The sequence below is a fragment of the Eubalaena glacialis genome, chromosome 5 (genome assembly GCF_028564815.1).
Source record: "Eubalaena glacialis isolate mEubGla1 chromosome 5, mEubGla1.1.hap2.+ XY, whole genome shotgun sequence".
Taxonomy (NCBI): Eukaryota; Metazoa; Chordata; class Mammalia; order Artiodactyla; family Balaenidae; genus Eubalaena; species Eubalaena glacialis.
In genome coordinates this window covers 13,533,789-13,551,386 of record NC_083720.1, presented here as the reverse complement: position 1 = coordinate 13,551,386, position 17,598 = coordinate 13,533,789, and the positions used below count along the sequence as shown (strand labels likewise).

Sequence of the window (17,598 nt, the reverse complement as noted above, 5' to 3'; positions counted from 1 at the left end):
GTGACGCGGGTTTGAGACCTGGTCCGGGAAGATCCCACATGCCGCGGAGTAACTAAGTTCGTGCGCCACAACTACTGAGCCTGCGCTCTAGAGCCCACGAGCCAAAACTACTGAAGCCCGCGCACCTGGAGGCCGTGCTCCGCAATGGGAGAGGCCACCGCAATGAGAAGCCCACGCACCACAACGAGGAGTAGCCCCCGCTCGCTGCAACTAGAGAAAGCCCGTGTGCAGCAATGAAGACCCAATGCAGACAAAAATAAATAAATAAATAAATTTATGTAAAAAATTATTTAGAGAATAAACCTAAAGATGAAAATTCCTTACTTTGAAATTTTCTTTTTATTCAGATTTAATAGCTAAAATTAAAACCTTTCAATCACTTTCTTGTTCCAGAAAGTGTAAGCCATAGAAATCACTGATGAAAACTGTCCCTGGTAAAGTACAAGAGGTTTTTTTCTGACTGCAAAAGTAATAAATGTTTATCATAGAAAATTAGGAAAGTACGGAAAAATAGAGAAGAAAATAAAATTACCTAATATTTTTTAGCACCTGATAATAAATACTGCTAACATCTGGATATAAACATCTTTATGAATGTTGGATGTACTCTTGTTTATAAATGTGATTTGGGGGGGGGAGAATTTTGCATTTTTTTTTCTTTAAAAAAACTGGGAATCACATAGTGTGCTGTTTGTATTGTCTATTTTTCACCTGGAATTTTATAATGAGAATTTTTTTCAGGTCATTAACTATTCTTTCAATATAGTAATTCTCAAAAGTGATATTGGAGACCCTTGAAGACAAAATTTTGTTCATAATAATATGAAGACATTATTTGCCTTTTTCACTATCATCCTCTCATGAGTGTACAGTACAGTTTTCCAAAGTTTATATGATGTACTGTGTGATGTTGTCATTGCTCTGATGGCTACCAAAATGCACTCTTATGCTCCCATTTGTTTCTAAAAATGTCTTAGTTTTAATTAGTAATATGATAAATACCCCCCCCAAAAAAAACTCTTTGGAGTCCTCAATAATTCTTAAGCACACTGAAGAGGGGTCCTGAAACCAAAAAGGTTGAGAAACTTTAAGCTAGCATATAAAAAGCATTATTCTCTCTTTTTTTCTTTTTTGCATGTACTTTTTAAAAATTGAAGTATAGCTACCTCAGCAAGCTGTTGACAGAATCAAGAAGAAACCTTCATCTCTTTGTCCCTAAAGCCCAAGCTTCTAAATCCCAGGTCAGAGCTAATTCTCTCAGTTTTAGTAAGTAGGTAAGAAGATGTAGTGAAAAGATATGCATTTTTGGAACATAATGAGTATACATTTCAAATAAATATACATTTATAAGCTTTAAGGAAACTATTTCTGAGGCATAACATGCATTCAGAAACACACAAATCATCAATTTGTACAGTGAGTGCACCCATGTAACCAGCACCCAGTTCAAGAAAGAGAACATTATTACCAGCAGCTAGAAGCCAGTTGCCCCTTTCTTACAGATACTACAATCCTCCCAAAATAACCTTTATCCTGACTTTCAAAAGTATTGATTAGTTTTGCCCAAAACGTATGTAGTTTAAAAATATGTAGACAAAAGCAGAATCTGGAGCCAGAATTTGGGTTGGATTTCTAATTCTGGCTGAATGACCCTGCACAATTCATTTTATTTCCTTAAGACTACTTTCTTTTCAATAGAATAGTCCAAAAAATGCCTCATAACTCAAAAGACTGCAGTTTCCCAAACGTGCCTGATGGTAAGAAGAAAGCCCAGATTCTCCTAAGCCAGTGGTTCTCAAAGGACTAGCATCAATACCTTAGAACCTGTTAGAAATGTAAATTATTGAGCCATATCCTAGACTTCTTGAATCAAAAACTTGGGGGAGGGGGTGACAATCTTTATTCCAGTAAGCCCTCGGGTGATTACGATACACACTCAAATTTGAGAACCACTGTACTAATGTATCACGCATCATTTGGAAAAAACACAATTTAAGTGATTCCACATTTTTAGGTTCTTAAAGTATTTCCAATTTTTCACTATCAAAACATTACTATAATGAATATATTTATTCATATATTTTTATATACTGTTTCTTAGGACAGATTCCTAGCATCTATGTGATGTCACCATCTAATTAATTGGTTAAAGGATATGAACATTTCTAGGGCTCTTACTGCCAAACTGCCCTCCAGAAAGATTTTTAAAAATCACACTATTATAGGAGAACAAAATACTCCAAACTAAAAATATTTAGTTAGGTACTTGATATTGTACTAGTGCTACTGGCTCCCAAAGCAACTATACTTGAGATACACAGAACCTTTTGCACCTAATTTTAATTCTGCTTTATCATGCTGTTTAGTAATAATAATGATAAAGATGATAAAAATAATAGGTAGATTTATGAACTCACACATGTGCTAGGCATGACCCTATGTGCTTAATGGGGATTCAAAATTTTAATTACCATAAGAACTCCATAAAATAAGAATTATTATAATCTCCATTTATAAATGAAGAAGGTGAAGCACAAAGAAGTTTCCCAAGATCACAGAGCTAGAAAGTAGAATGGGGACCAAACTCAAGAAGTCTGACCACACTTTTCTTCCAAAAGCTTGTGTGTTTCACAAAAGTAGGAGCCAACATTCTCCACTGTATATGATAAATACTAAGCACAGTGCCTCATATATAATAGACACCGAATAAATATTTGTGGAATGGATGAAGATATTTGAATCTTCTGTTAAATTCTCTAGACTTATTACTTTACTAAAGCATAATATAATAAAGAATTCTCCCTCTTTCTCTCAATTTTCTACTATAAATTGTATTTTATTGAGTTTTAAATTTATTCAGTTTGGATTCACCTAGTCTTCACGCACGACACAAAGGGCTTTCAATCTAGTGATGGATACCAAAACAATTGTATGTGTTTTACTAGAACTTAATAATAAATTTAATAAACATGTATGTATAAGTAATATGCAGAATTAACATTTGACATTATTTTATGGATTTATTAACATTTTCTATTATTCATACTTTATAAAATTGCCTAAACTCTCAGTTAAAATTCCGTACTTATATACAAAATACATTGCAGATATTGTGGCAAAATTTGTTTTTAACAAATCTCCTTTTTCATTTTTGACTGGTCAAACTTGTACCTCACCAAAGCATCTGTGAAGTAATGATCCAAAATGTAGCAAAAAGGTATCAGAAAAATAATATGTACGAAGTAAGATGGAGATGGAGAAAGGCAAAGGCAGGAGAAGATAGGAGGAGAAAGAGGTGAGAAACGAGAGAACAAGTGTGGTTTAAAAAAAAAAAGAACAAAATTTAGCAATACAAATTATAGCAACAACAACAACAAAAAGAAATTATAGCAACAAAAGTACTACAGGGAGATGCTTTTTAGACATAAGATTTGTAGTTTCAAAAAAAAGAAAAGAAAACAAAAACCGAATCCTATCTAGTTTTGCACTCTTTTTTCTTTTTATAAATTAAAAAATTTTTTGGATTTATTGAGGTATGACTGACAAATAATCATTGTCTATGTTGAAGGTGTACTTTTACATATGGTCTGTCACAATATTTTTCAAGAGTAATAAGAAATACATATTCTGCCACAGCTTTCAAAAGACATACTTAATACCTTGTTAGAAAGCATTTATAAGTTTACATTAATTTTCATTTATTTATATGTCAACATTAATAAATCCTTTCTGAAATACTAGTCTAGAACAGAGTAAAGAACATGCTTTTCTCATTATTTTTGCCTCTATTATTTTTCAAATTCCTTCCCTTTACACATTAAAAAGAATTCAGTGCTACATAATGCTCCTTATCAAGGTAGACACAACCTATCTGATTAACTTAAAATATCACTTTCAAAAGCAAAGAATTCCAAAACCAAATTTCCAAGGAATAAAAAAATATGACTTTTCACAGATATCTATAAAATCAAAATTGTAATAAAGAATTTCTAATCCCCATTTATAAAATGAAGAAACTGAGGCACACAGGAAGGTAGAAGAATGGAATTAAAATCCATAAAAGATATGAGATACCTAGGATGCAAAATTGTAAATTAAAATAAAATTCCCTTACATATAACCAAAAAAAATTGTGGTGCTGAAAACAGGATATATACAATATAGCTTCCCAAATATTTCAATTACCATGAAGGAGGAAAAAAGGAGAAAAAGTATAATTCTAAAAGAAGCATAACTTTAGAAAAATATAATTCTATAATCTTTGAAAATTGAAGAAAACAGTATCAAAAGAAAACACAGGAAAATGAAAAATGTAAATTTAGGCAAGTGGATAATTGATTCTTTTCTTTAAAATTTTCTTTGGCATTAAAATATTTTATAACACTTAAAAAATCACGCCAAAAGAATTATGATTCAGTTAAAATATATACATGGCAACTACATTTATAACATACAGGGAGGGCACATATGACAAGCTTTGTTACCTGTTAACTATTTTGCAAACTGTAGAAAATCATTATGCTAACAATTTCAATATTCTGTTATTATCATTCATAAATAATGATTGACTATAGATTTTTTAGAAACTCTCTGTTTATTTAGGATATAATTCAATACACATATCACTCACTTGATTGGCCAGTTGTAGTTGTTCTTGAAGATTCCTGACTGTTTCATCATCTGTATATATCTCATTTCCCATCTCTGTGCCAAAGGGAATGGACTCCAATTGCTTTTCAACAGCATCTTTTAATTCACTGTGCAACCTTTGAAACAAACAGTTAACACAACAATAATCTAATTTTGGTAATAGTAATTACTGTTTCAGGTCAACTAAATAAACATTTGGGTCAAAAAAATCACTATTTACACAAAAATCATTTTTAAGTCAACCTCTAAATTTAGAAGTGTTTTAAAACCATTAAATAATGTGCTATAAGAAAAAATACATCACGATTGTGAATGAATTAAATTTGTCATAATTAATTCAAACATACATAATTCAGTTTGTCCTAGGAAGATTTTAATTTTTTAAAGAGGTAAAATTCTGAAATTATACCTTATTAATTGACAAGTCATTCAGAAAAAAATTTTAAATATGATAATTTCATCTAGTTACTTAAATGGAAAGGGAATTTTAAATCTTGTAGAATTATTGTTAATTTCTTCATTGTGTTTCACAAAACTCACCTGATTTCTCACTAGTTCCAGTTTATAAAGCATAGAATAAAATTCTTGATGGTTATGAAATCAAGACTAGAGGCTTTACTTGCCAGCACTTTCTTACATAAGCTTGATCATAACTCTGAAAGCCTTAAATTCAACTTTAACCTTACATTAAAGTAATCACAAGTATTTCATGCTTTGAAATTACACCAAAAAAAAAAAAAAAGCATAGAAAGGTTCAACTTAAAAGACTGATTAGGTGTTTATGTCAAAATGATGTACTCCTAGAAGGAAAAATGTTTTTTAATATCAGAAAAACTTAGAAACACTGAATTTATATAATTATAACCAGAAAACATTATTTATAATAAACACATCTCAAAGTAAAAATTTCCCAAAGGAATTGCATCCATCTCTCTAAAATAATTTAAACAGAATTATCTATTGAAACTAGAAAAATGCAATCTTAAATTTTAAAACCTATTTATTGAAAACAAAGTTCATCAAATAAGTCACAAGACAATAACCTCAGGTACCAGTGGGGCAAGGGGAGGGGGGAAAGGCAGTATAGGGATACTGGATTAAGAAGTACAAATTATTAGATATAAAATAAGCTAAGAAGATATGTTGTACAACACAGGGAATATAGCCAATATTTTATCATAACTATAAATGGAGTATAACCTTTAAATATTGTGAATCACTATATTGTACATCTGTAATTTATATAATACTGTACAGCAACTATACTTCAATTAAAAAAAAAAAACTAAACAAAAAAAAAAACCCTTAATAGTTACAGGCATATTGCCTATACCCAAACTGCCTGAATTTGAAACCAGTATCTCATTTCGTTAGCTATGTGACTTTGGACAAGTTCCTTAACCTCCTTTGGCCTCAGTTTCCCAATCTGTAAAATGTAAATGTCACCTATTAATATTGCTTATTCGCTTCAGGAATTTTTTTTTTTTTTTAACCATTCTGTACAGTGTTTCTCTCTTTCTCAGTCTCAGTGGAATTTTCATCTCTCCAAACTTTAACTTTTGGAATTTAGTTCTTGGACGGCTTTCATCAATGTCATAGTTTTTGGAACACAGGTCTTGTGCCTCTTTAGGTAGGTTTATTCCTAGCTATTCTATTCTCTTTGATGTGAAGGTAAATTGGGGTTGTTTCCTTAATTTATCTTTCTGATACTTCATTGTTAGTGTATAGAAATGCAACAGATTTCTGTATGTTAACTTTGTATCCTGAAACTTTACTGAATTCATTAATGAGCTCTAGTAGTTTTCTGGTGGGCATCTTTAGGATTTTCTATGTATAGTAGACATTTTACCTCTTCCCTTCTGATTTGGATACCTTTGATTTCTTTTTCTTGTCTGATAGCTGTGGCTAGGTCTTCCAATACTATGTTGAATAAAAGTGGTGAGAGTGGGCATCCTTGTCTTGTACCTAGATTGTACATCTCTAGGTATTTATCTGTTTCTTCTTGGTTCTCCATTTTATTGGTGTATAATTGTTCACAGTAATCTCTTATGATCTTTCATATTTCTGTATTGTCAGTACAGAAATATGAATCTGTAACTTCTCTTTCATTTCTGATTTTATTTGGGTCCTTTCTTTTTCTTAATGACTCTGGCTAAAGGTTTATCAATTTTGTTTATCTTTTCAAGGAACCAGAGCTTAATTTCACTGATTTTCTCTATTTTTTTAAAGTCTCTATTACATTTATTTCTGCTCTGATCCTTTTCTTCTACTAACTTTGGGTTTTATTAGTTCTTTTTCTAGTTCCTGTAGGTGTAAGGTTAGATTGCTTATTTGAGATTTTTCTTACTTCCTTAGGTAGGCCTATATTGCTAGAAACTTCCCTCTAAGAACAGCTTTTCCTGCTTCCCAAAGCTTTTCCACCATTCTAGTTCTATTTTAATTTGACTCCAGGTATTTTTTGACTTCCTGTTTGATTTCTTCAGTGACCCACTGGTTGTTTAGTAGCATATTGCTTAGCCGCCACTGTTTTTTTTTTTTTGGTAGTTTTTTCATTGTAGTTGATTTCTAGTCTCATAGCATTGTGATTGTAAAAGATGTTTAATATAATTTCAATATTCTTAAATTTACCAAGACTTACTTTGTGGCCTAGTATGTGCTCTATCCTGGAAAATGTTCTATATGTAGTTGAATGTTTATTCTGTTGCTTTTGGGATGGAATGTTTTATACATACATATATATACATAGATGTACATATAAATAAAGTCCATCTGATGTAAGCCTAGTGTTTCCTTATTGATTTTCTGTCTGGATGCATGATCTTCCATTGATGTAAGTTGGGTGTTAAAGTCCCATATTATTATTGTGTAACACAATTTCTCCCTTTATGTCTACTTATATTTGATTTACATATTTAGGTGCTCCTAAGTTGGGACATAAATATTTACAATTATTATATATTGTTGGATTGATCCCATTATCATTATGTAATGTCCTTCGCTGCCTCTTGTAACAGTCTTTGTTTTAAACTCTATTTTGTCTGATATAAGAATTGCTACCCCAGCTTTCTTTTTGTTTCCATTTGCATGGAAAACTTCCTTCCATACTCTCACTTTCCATCTCTGTGTCTTTATATCTAAAGTGAGTCTCTTCTTGGAAGCATATAGTTCTTCTTTCTGTATCCATTCAGTCACTCTAAGTCTTTTGATTGGAGCATTTAGTCCAATACATTTAAAATAATTATTGATATGTATGTACTTACTGTCATTTTGTTCATTGTTTTCTGGTTGTTTTTGTGGTTCACTCTTCTTCCTTTCTATTTTTTGCTCTGTATCCTTGTGACCTGATGGATGACTATCTTTATTGCTATAGTTTATAGTTTGGTGTTTAGATTCCTTTTTCTTTTTTGCATATCTATTACAGATTTTTGGTTTGTGGTTACAATGAGGTTCATATATAACTATATTTATAAAGATATATATATATAAAATAAATAATATATATTTTAAATTCATTCATATATGATTATTTTAAGTTGATGATCCCTTAAGATCAAACCATTCTGACAACCCTGCATTTTTAAAATCCCCTGCCATGTTTAATGTTTTTGATACATTTTGTATCTTTTTGTGGGGTGTATCCCTTAAATACTTGTTGTGGAAATAGATGCTTTTACTACCTTTGCCTTTTAACCTTCCTACTAGCTTTATAAGTGGATGATCTATTTTACTGTATGTTTGTCTTTACCAATCAGATTTTTCTTTGCACAGTTTTCCTATTTCTAGTTGTAGTCCTTTCCACTTAGAAAAGTCCCTTTAATATCTCTTGTAAAGCTGGTTTAGTGGTGCTGAACTCTGTAGCTTTTGCTTGTCTGTAAAACTCTTTATCTCTCCTTCAAATTTGAATGATAGCCTTGCTGAGTAGAGTATTCTTGGTTGCTATGTTCATCAATTTGAATCAATTGTGCCAATCCCTTCTGCTCACAAAGTTGCTGCTGAAAAGTCAACTGATAGCCTTATGGGAGTTCCCCTGTATGCTACTAGTTGCTTTTCCCTTGCTTCTTTTAAGATTCTCTCTTTATCTTTAATTTTTGCCATTTTAATTACAATGTGTCTTGGTGTGGACTTCTTTGGATTCATTTTGTTTGGGACTCTCTGTGCTGCCTGGACCTGCATGTCTACTTCCTTTCCCTGGTCAGAGAAAGTTTTCAGCTATTATTTCTCCAAATAACTCCTCTGCCCTTTTCTCTCTATTTCTTCCTTCTGGGACTCCTATATTTTGAATGTTATTATGCTTGATGTTGTCCCAGAGGTCTCTTAAACTGTCCTCTTTTTAAAAAACTTTTTTCTTTTTTTGTTCAGTTCGGGTGATTTCTTCTACTTTGTCATCCAGTTCACTGATCTGTTCCTCTGTATCATATACTCTACTGTTAATTCCTTCTAGTGTATTTTTTATTTCAGTTATTATCTTCTTCAGCTCTGTTTACTTCTTTATATTTTTTAACTATTTGTTAGAAACTTCTAACTTCTCACTGTGTTCATTCATTCTTCTCCTGAGTTCACTGAGCACCTTTTTTTTTGTCATAGAAAATTGTTTATTTCACTTATAGTCTCACATTTATCAGCACAGAGTTACACAGTTTTCTCTAAACATTTTCAAGTGTCTGTATTTCTCATTTTGTGATTATTTTACAAATTCAAATATATGTATTTAGTTTATAATAAAGATAACATCAGATCAGTGGAGAAAGGAAAGATGATTAGAAAATAAAACTCTGACAGCTATTTATGAGAAAGCAAATATCTTGAATATAAGGTGAATATGTACTTACATATTCTTTTTTTTTTTTTTTTTACAAGACAGGCTTTATCAATTGTGATTTATCTGTATTAAATGTAATCGTATCAAGTTTTAGCTTCTGCCAGAGTGAATTTTCTTTTTCAAACATCTTTATTGGAGTTTAATTGCTTTACAATGGTGTGTTAGTTTCTGCTGTATAACAAAGTGAATCAGCTATACATATACATATATCCCCATATCTCCTCCCTCTTGCGTCTCCCTCCCACCCTCCCTATCCCACCCCTCTAGGTGGACACAAAGCACCAAGCTACAATGAGCATCTTTATTATCATTCTTTTGAACTCTTTATCAGGTAGATTGCTTATCTCCACTTGGCTTAGTTCTTCTGGGGTTTTGTCTTCATTTGGAACATATTCCTTCCCTCCTCGTTCTGCCTAATTTTCCATGTTTATTTCTAAGTATTAAGTAGGTCAGTTATGTTTCCAGATGTTGGAGAAGTGGTCTTAAGTAAGAGACATCCTATGGGGCCCAGCAGCACTTGACCCCATATGTGGGCTGTGTGGGCCCTTCTGTGTGATGAGGCTGACTACTCTTGGCACACTGGTAGACAAGGCTCATCCCTAGGCTGGTTGGCTGCTATGCCCTGCCTTGCATGGTGGCTGCTGGCTTGCTGGTGGGCAGGCCAGATTTCGGCATTGTTGGGTGCACAGGCTGGGAGGTCCTTGGGTAGATGCTGGCCCACTAGTGGGCAGTACTGGGTTCTGGTACAGCTGGTCACATGACCTGGCAGGGGGGTGGGTCTCAGCCCAGTGGTATACAGATCTAGTTCCCTGGGTGCTGGCTGTGGGACTCAGGGGGTCCAGTGCTGGTGTCAGCCTACTGGTGGGTAGGGCCACATCCTAATGAAGCTGGCTCTGGGGCTCTGGAGATTCTGGGGCTGGTCCTGGCTAGCTGATGGGTAGGGCTGGGTCCTGGTGTGGCTGGCGGCAAGGCCAGGGGTGTTCCAAGGCTGGTTCTGACCTGATGGCGGGTAGAGTTGAGCCCCAGGGTACCTGGGTGTGGGTGTTGGGGAGGCCTGGGCTTGGTTCCGGTCCACTGGTGGGTGGTGGGTCCCTGCAAGGCTGGTTGCTCACCCGGGAGGTCCTGGAACTGGAGCTTATCTGCTGTTGGGCAGGCAGGTCCCCAGCACTAGTAGGCTAGAGGGAGGACTCCAAAATGGCACTTGCCAGCACCAGTGTCCTCATGGTAGAATGAACTCCCCAAAATGGCTGTCGCCAATGTCATCAGGAAGAGTCCCAGTTGCCCCGCCTCTCCAGGAGACTCTACGAGATCAGCAAGTGGGTCTTAACAGGCTCCTTCAAATTACTGTCTCAGTTCTGGGACTAAGAGCATGTGAGGTTTTGTGTGTACGCTTTAACAGTGGAGTTTCTGCTTCCTACAGTCCTCTGGCTCTCCCATATGCAAGTCCTGCTGGCTTTCAAAGCCACAAGTTTTGAGGGCCTGTCTTTCTAGTGCAGGACCCTCAGCTTGGGAGCCTGATGTGGGGCTTGGACCCCTTGCTCCTTAGGGAGAACTTCTGTGATTGTGATTACCCTCCCATTTGTGGGTCACCTACCTGAAAGTGCGGGTCTTGACTACATTATGTCTCTGGCCCCTCCTACCCATCTTGTTTTGGTTCTTTCCTTGTATCTTAAGCTGTGAAAAATCTTTTCTGCTAGTCTTCAAGTTATTCTCATTGATAGCTGCTCTGTAAATAGTTGTAATTTTGGTGTGCCTAGAGGACGAGGTGAGTTCAGGGTCTTCGTACTCCATCACCTTCGACTCACCTTGCAAGGTCATTTTTATAGTCCTGCACTGTCATGCAAAGCAAGGACCACCTATATGCATCAGTAGTTTATTTTTGTTTTAGTATCTGAAGTATTTGGGGTAGGGGTGTTTAATCTTGCAATTTGCAATCCTGCTGTCTCTTGCCTGATGCACCCTAATTCTCCAAATGTTTTATAATTTTGGGTTTAGTTTGCTGTTCTTTTCTTAACCTGTTCAGCAAATTCTTAGAGACCACTGATTTTCAGACTTCTTTTCTAATATATGCACTTAAGAGTATGGATTTCCCTCTAAGAATGGCCTTAACTGCAACCCACAGTTTCCATGCTGTATTCTCACTATCTATCAGTTGAAAATATTCTCCAGCCTTCATGGTTAATTCTTTGACCTATGAGTAATATTTAAAAGCATATTGCTTAATTAGAAACAGCTGGGAATTTTCTGATTCCTTTTTTCTTTTTTCTTTTTTTTTAAAAAAACTGATTTCTAATAAAATTTTCACTGTTATTAAGGAACAGAATCTGAGTACTTAAAAAATCTGAGAGTTGCTTTCTTTTTTTCCTTTAAATATTTATTTATTTATTTATTTATTTTGGCTGCGCCAGGTCTTAGTTACGGCACACTGGATCTTCGTTGTGGAAGACTGCAGCATGCAGACTTCTTGGTTGCAGCACGCAGACTTCTTAGTTGCAGCATGCGAACTCTTAGTTGCGGCACGCATGTGGGATCTAGTTCCCCGACCAGGGATTGAACCAGGGCCCCCTGCATTGGGAGCGCAGAGTCTTACCCACTGGACCACCAGGGAAGTCCCGAGAGTTACTTTCTGAATTTGTCAATTCTGGAAATGTTTTATGTGTACTTAAAAAGAATATGTATTTTGAAGGTATTAGGAATTTGTCTGTTAAGTAGGTTTGTTAATTGCATGGTTCAAATATTATTTTTTGAGTTTTTCTTTCAATTACTGAGGAGCAATACGTTTATATTTCCTGCTATCTAGTGGATTTGTCTGTTTTGCCATTCAATGCTATCACTGAATTTTTCTAATCTAGAAAAACAGAAAACTTGAAATTTTCTATTCTGAGGCTTTGTTACTGGGTACTTGCAAATTTTTTTAAAATAAATAAATTTATTTATTTATTTGTTTGTTTATTTTTGGCTGCGTTGGGTCTTCATTGCTGTGTGCAGGCTTTCTCTAGTTGCGGCAAGCAGGGGCTACTCTTTGTTGTGGTGCACAGGCTTCTCATTGTGGTGGCTTCTCCTGTTGCGGAGCATGGGCTCTAGGCGTGCGGGTTTCAGTAGTTGTGGCGTGCAGGCTCAGCAGTTGTGGCGCACAGGCTTAGTTGCTCCGCGGCATGTGGGATCTTCCCAGACCAGGGCTTGAACCCACGTCCCCCTGCATTGGCAAGTGGATTCTTAACCACTGTGCCACCAGGCAAGTCTCTGGGTGCTTGCAAATTTAAAACTGTTATATCTTTTATCATTATGAAATATTCCTATTTATAATATTCTCTTCTTGCATTAAAGTCTACTATGTCTGATATTACCAGCTTTCTTTTGCTTAGCACTGCATGGTTTATCTATTTTCCATCCTCTTATTTGCAATCATTCAATATTCTTATATTTTAAAAATCTGATAAGAAATACATACTATAACTGGTTTCTTTTTTAATCTCCTCTGATAAATCACTGTCTTTCAATTGCAGCATTTAGTACATTGAAGTTTAATGTAATTACTAACGTATTTGAGTTTATATCTACTATCTTAGTATTTGCTTTCTATTTGCCCTGTCCATTATGATTTTTCTCTCCTTTCGTGCTTTCTTTTGGGTTTTTATTATTACTTCATTTTTCTACTCTATTATCTTGGTTGGCAGTTACATGGTTGGCAGTTACATTATCTTGGTTGGCGGTTGGCTTTACTTTTAAAGATTAAAACATGCATCATTGAGTTATCAAACTCTAAAATAAATTAGCATTATATTTCTTTTGGGTAATGCTAAAACCTGAGAATATTTTAATTCCAAATGCCCTTTCCCTAAATTTATGATATTGTTGCCTTATATTTAATTCTCTACAGATATTTTAGAGACATTATTATTGTTTTAGAATAGCTGATGTTCATTAGACTTTCTCCCATGGGCACCATTTCCTGTAATTCTAAGCTTTCCTCTGGGATTATTTTCTTTTTGTAGAATATCTTTTTAGGATTTTCTTTAATTTTGCTAATGATAATGCTCTCAATTTCTTTTCATCTGACCTTTCTTCTGATGGATATTTCACTGGGTAAAGAATTCTACATTGACAGTTTTTCTTTCAGCACTTTAAAAATATTCCACTGTCTCCTGATTTCCAGTATTTCTGTTGAGAAGTCAGTTAATATCTCACTGCGGCTAGATAATAAGAAGATAAGCTCTTTCTGCTGTTAAGTTTTTTCTTTTTCTTTGGTTTTCTTTGATTTTATAATAATGTACCTAGGTACAGTACTTTTGTATTATCCTGCTTACGATGCATGGTGTGTTCTTAATCTGTGGATTGATGTCTCTCTGTCCTCTCTTTCTGGGACTCAAGCTATATGACTTTTAGCTGTTTTCACTATTTCCCATATGTCTATTAGTTTTTATTTATTTATTTATTTTGTTCTGCATTTTCTATCCCCTTCTCTCTCTGACCTTCATTCTGAATATTTTCTTCTGACTTGGGTTGCATTCCATTAATTCTCTCTTCAGTTATGTCTCATTTCCATTATTACTGCAATTTTCAGTTCTAGAATTTCTATTTGGTTCTTTAAGAGTTTTTAGTTCTCTTATAGAAATTCTCAAAATTGTGTCTTATTTCATTGAACATAGTGCATAGTTATTTTAAAGACCAAACCGTGGATCTGTTTCTATTGTATACTATTTTTGTATGATTTTTTTAAAATTAATTTATTTATTTTATTTATGGCTGTGTTGGGTCTTCGTTTCTGTGCGAGGGCTTTCTCTCTAGTTGCGGCAAGTGGGGGCCACTCTTCATCGCGGTGCACGGGCCTCTCATTATCGCAGCCTCTCTTGTTGCGGAGCGCAGGCTCAGTAATTGTGGCTCACGGGCCTAGTTGCTCCGCGGCATGTGGGATCTTCCCAGACCAGGGCTCGAACCCGTGTCCCCTGCATTGGCAGGCAGATTCTCAACCACTGCGCCACCAGGGAAGCCCCTGTATGATTTTTTAACCATGCTGTCTTCAATCTTCCCATTACCAGTTCTTTTTACGCCAGATATGAGCCAGATATCACAAGTAAAAAAGTACAGAGATATTCTGAGGCCTAGCAATGATGTTATCTTCCTCTAAAAGTCTTCCTTTTCTTTTTTCAGGTGGGGAGGGGTATTATCAATCCCTGATCATGTCATTTATAACATCATGTTGTATCAAACATCAGAGTCATGTTTTAGGTCTTTTCAGGACTAGTCTATTTTGGGGGAGTCACTCTTACTTCAAAGCCTGGATGTTCCTGAGCCACCTACCCTCAAGTCTGATGGGCCCTGAATTTCAATTTTTATTTCTCTAGCTCCATGAATTTGTTTCGAGCTCTGCTCAGTTTTCAACCTCTCTTCATCTCTTCTGACATCGGGAGATATATTTAAGGGAAAGTAACCCCAAATGCAGGCTCATATCCCTGGATTTCTTTCTTTTCTTGGTCTTTACCCTACAATTCTACACTGACTCCAATTCACTTTAAACAAATTTGATTTTTGTCAAATTTTTGTAAAGATTTTCTAGTTTTTGTCCAGATTCTCTAGTTTTCTCAGGAGGAGTCTGTTGCCATCACTGTAAACAAAACTATCTAACTTATTTTCAGTTAATTAAAAATGTTCTGAGTACTAGTTTGGCCGCATCTCACTAGTTTGATATGCTATTTATTTTATGCAGTTTTTAATTTTAGCTTTCCTCTTTATTTCAGTAGTTGAAAATGTAGTTAAAAGAAATTCTTTACACTCACTTCTTGTTATTTCTAATTTATTGTAGGTGTGATTTATGTTTAATTTGTATGTATGTATGTGGTGGGGAGGGTCTGCAGCCCATGTCTATGTAAATGTTTCATGGGTCTTGAAAAACACAGTATATTCCTGTTGGTTCATATATGAGTAGTATAAACAGAAAAATATACACACATATACTCAAACTTGTTCTTTACTCTTTATATATTTTACATTCCTGTTTATTTTTGCCCTTGTTTTCTTTGAAATATAATTTAGCTGCAATAATATATTTATAAATACTAAGTAAATACATGTTATCTAATTCTCCAAAGATCTTAGCAGTATAATTGAGAAAATAAAGCCATTTAAGTACTGCAAAGTTTTAAGGAATTAGTCTTTTTCAAAGCATTATTTTTTATGTATGGTTAACAAATCTTGAAAATTAGATATCAATAATTTTAGTAAGTTCAACAAACATTTGAAGAGATATTATGTACAGGATAGTAAGATAGTTCTGGTCCTAGCAGTATTTATTCAAATATATAATCAAGTCAAAACGTAAGAACTGTAAGAAAACAAAGAGGAGAAAGCTCCATCATATTTGGTTGGCTTCATAGTAAGAGGAGAAATGAAGAGAAATCATACAAAGCTTTGTAGAAGTAAATAGTGTTACCCTTATTAATAACATTAGTAGCACCACATTTCTCTGCATAGGTGCTTTATCTGCAGTCACCATCAACTAGCTGATCTCTATTTTCTAGTGCAAATGCTAAAAAAAAGTCAATCTTATTGGTTTAGTTAATTGCAGAACTGTTTTGCTGATAGAAATGATATACAGACCACAATTAGGAAGCTGGACAATCAGGAAGCGGCTACACCAACTGCTGGTTCTAGGATCACACCCCTTTAGCTGAGATCCTGGGGTCAGGAAGTTACTGCCAGAGCTATTGCCTGCAGGAACACCCTGACTTAGCTCTGACAGAAGCAGCTGCCAGAATTATTGGCTCTAGAGCCACTCTACACTTGTTAGATTCTCATCCACAAAAATAGATTCTCATACACAGCTTCTCCTCCTACTTATCTCCTAATTTAGGTCTCTTACATGTGTTTATCATTAGCAGAACCTAATTCCTACCCTGAACTAGTTTTTAGTTTTCCAGCCTTTGTAGTACAAGAAGGTATACAAAAAGGAGGTTGGAACAGATGTTAAGCCAATCTACTATACCTGCCATAAACTATTATTATAATTGTACAATTTAATTAAATGTGACCCAAAGTGAAAAAAATAAAAATACAAAAGAGCTGGGGTTTTTTTTCTATGAAACCTAAACTGAATATGAAAGGCTCAGTAAAGATGAGTTGTTAAATAGCTGCTGTTGAATTAGAGGTAGGTAAAATAATTATAAAATGTCAGAAAATTTATAAAATCACAGAGGATCAAAAGGAGATCAAAAGGATCTCTAAGTTCTCACTCTTCTTCAAAGAAACTGAAACTGGAAATTATAAAGAATGAATTATCTTTATGGTTTATGTATAAAAGACAACAAAGAACTACAATTAGTAGGCTTACTCAAAGTAACCATGTTAGGCATTATATAAAAAAGATTAAATAAGTGCACATTTACATTAAGTCAAAGTCAAAAAATTTTAAAGTATTCTATGTATGTCTTATGATTCTCCACTTTATTGCCTCTTTCAATCTGCAGACCATCTATTAATCTAGAAAGAAAGAGGGTTTGTACTATATTTTATGCTAGGTACAATGTACTAAATCAAAAAAGTAACAGTGTTTCTGACCTCTTCCTGTTGACTATTCATTGGATAAAATATTCCTGATAAAAAGTCTTTAAGAAAATAAATATTATCCTAAAATATAATATGATGCTTTACATTAAATTACTATATATCTATGCCTTTTAAGTTGTTACTTATGGTTTTTTTATTATTTTTCTATCTTACCACTTGCAGTATTACTTCAAAAGATATTTAACAAGCACTTAACTATAATCATAAAAATATATAAACAATAAAACTGAAATCTAGTCCAAATCTCTCATTTCATAGATTAAGAAACTGAGAGCCAAACGTATGGACACTAAGGGGTGAAAGCGGGGTTGGGGGGGATGAATTGGGAGATTGGGATTGACATATATACACTAATATGTATAAAATAGATAACTAATAAAAAAAGACTTATGTAAGTAATAGAAGACATGAAACAGATTTGAATTCTTGTTTTAATGATTTAATGTACATATACATAAGCAAGTGTTTGCAATCCAAAGTAAACATAATAAATGCCCTAACCAAGGTATAAAAATACTATAATGGAATGTGCAAAGATTTTTCAGAAAAGATCATATTTAAATTGG

At 34.3% G+C, this 17,598-nt stretch overlaps 1 protein-coding gene across 1 annotated transcript in view; it reads right to left on the bottom strand.

Annotated features, from left to right (window-relative positions):
* SCLT1 (sodium channel and clathrin linker 1) overlaps window positions 1-17,598 on the bottom strand; it is a 247,552-nt gene that overhangs the window by 152,879 nt on the left and 77,075 nt on the right. Inside the window, exon 6 of the mRNA XM_061191093.1 lies at window positions 4,631-4,766. Coding sequence (XP_061047076.1) covers window positions 4,631-4,766 — 136 coding nt within the window. The remainder of the gene's footprint in view (window positions 1-4,630; window positions 4,767-17,598) is intronic.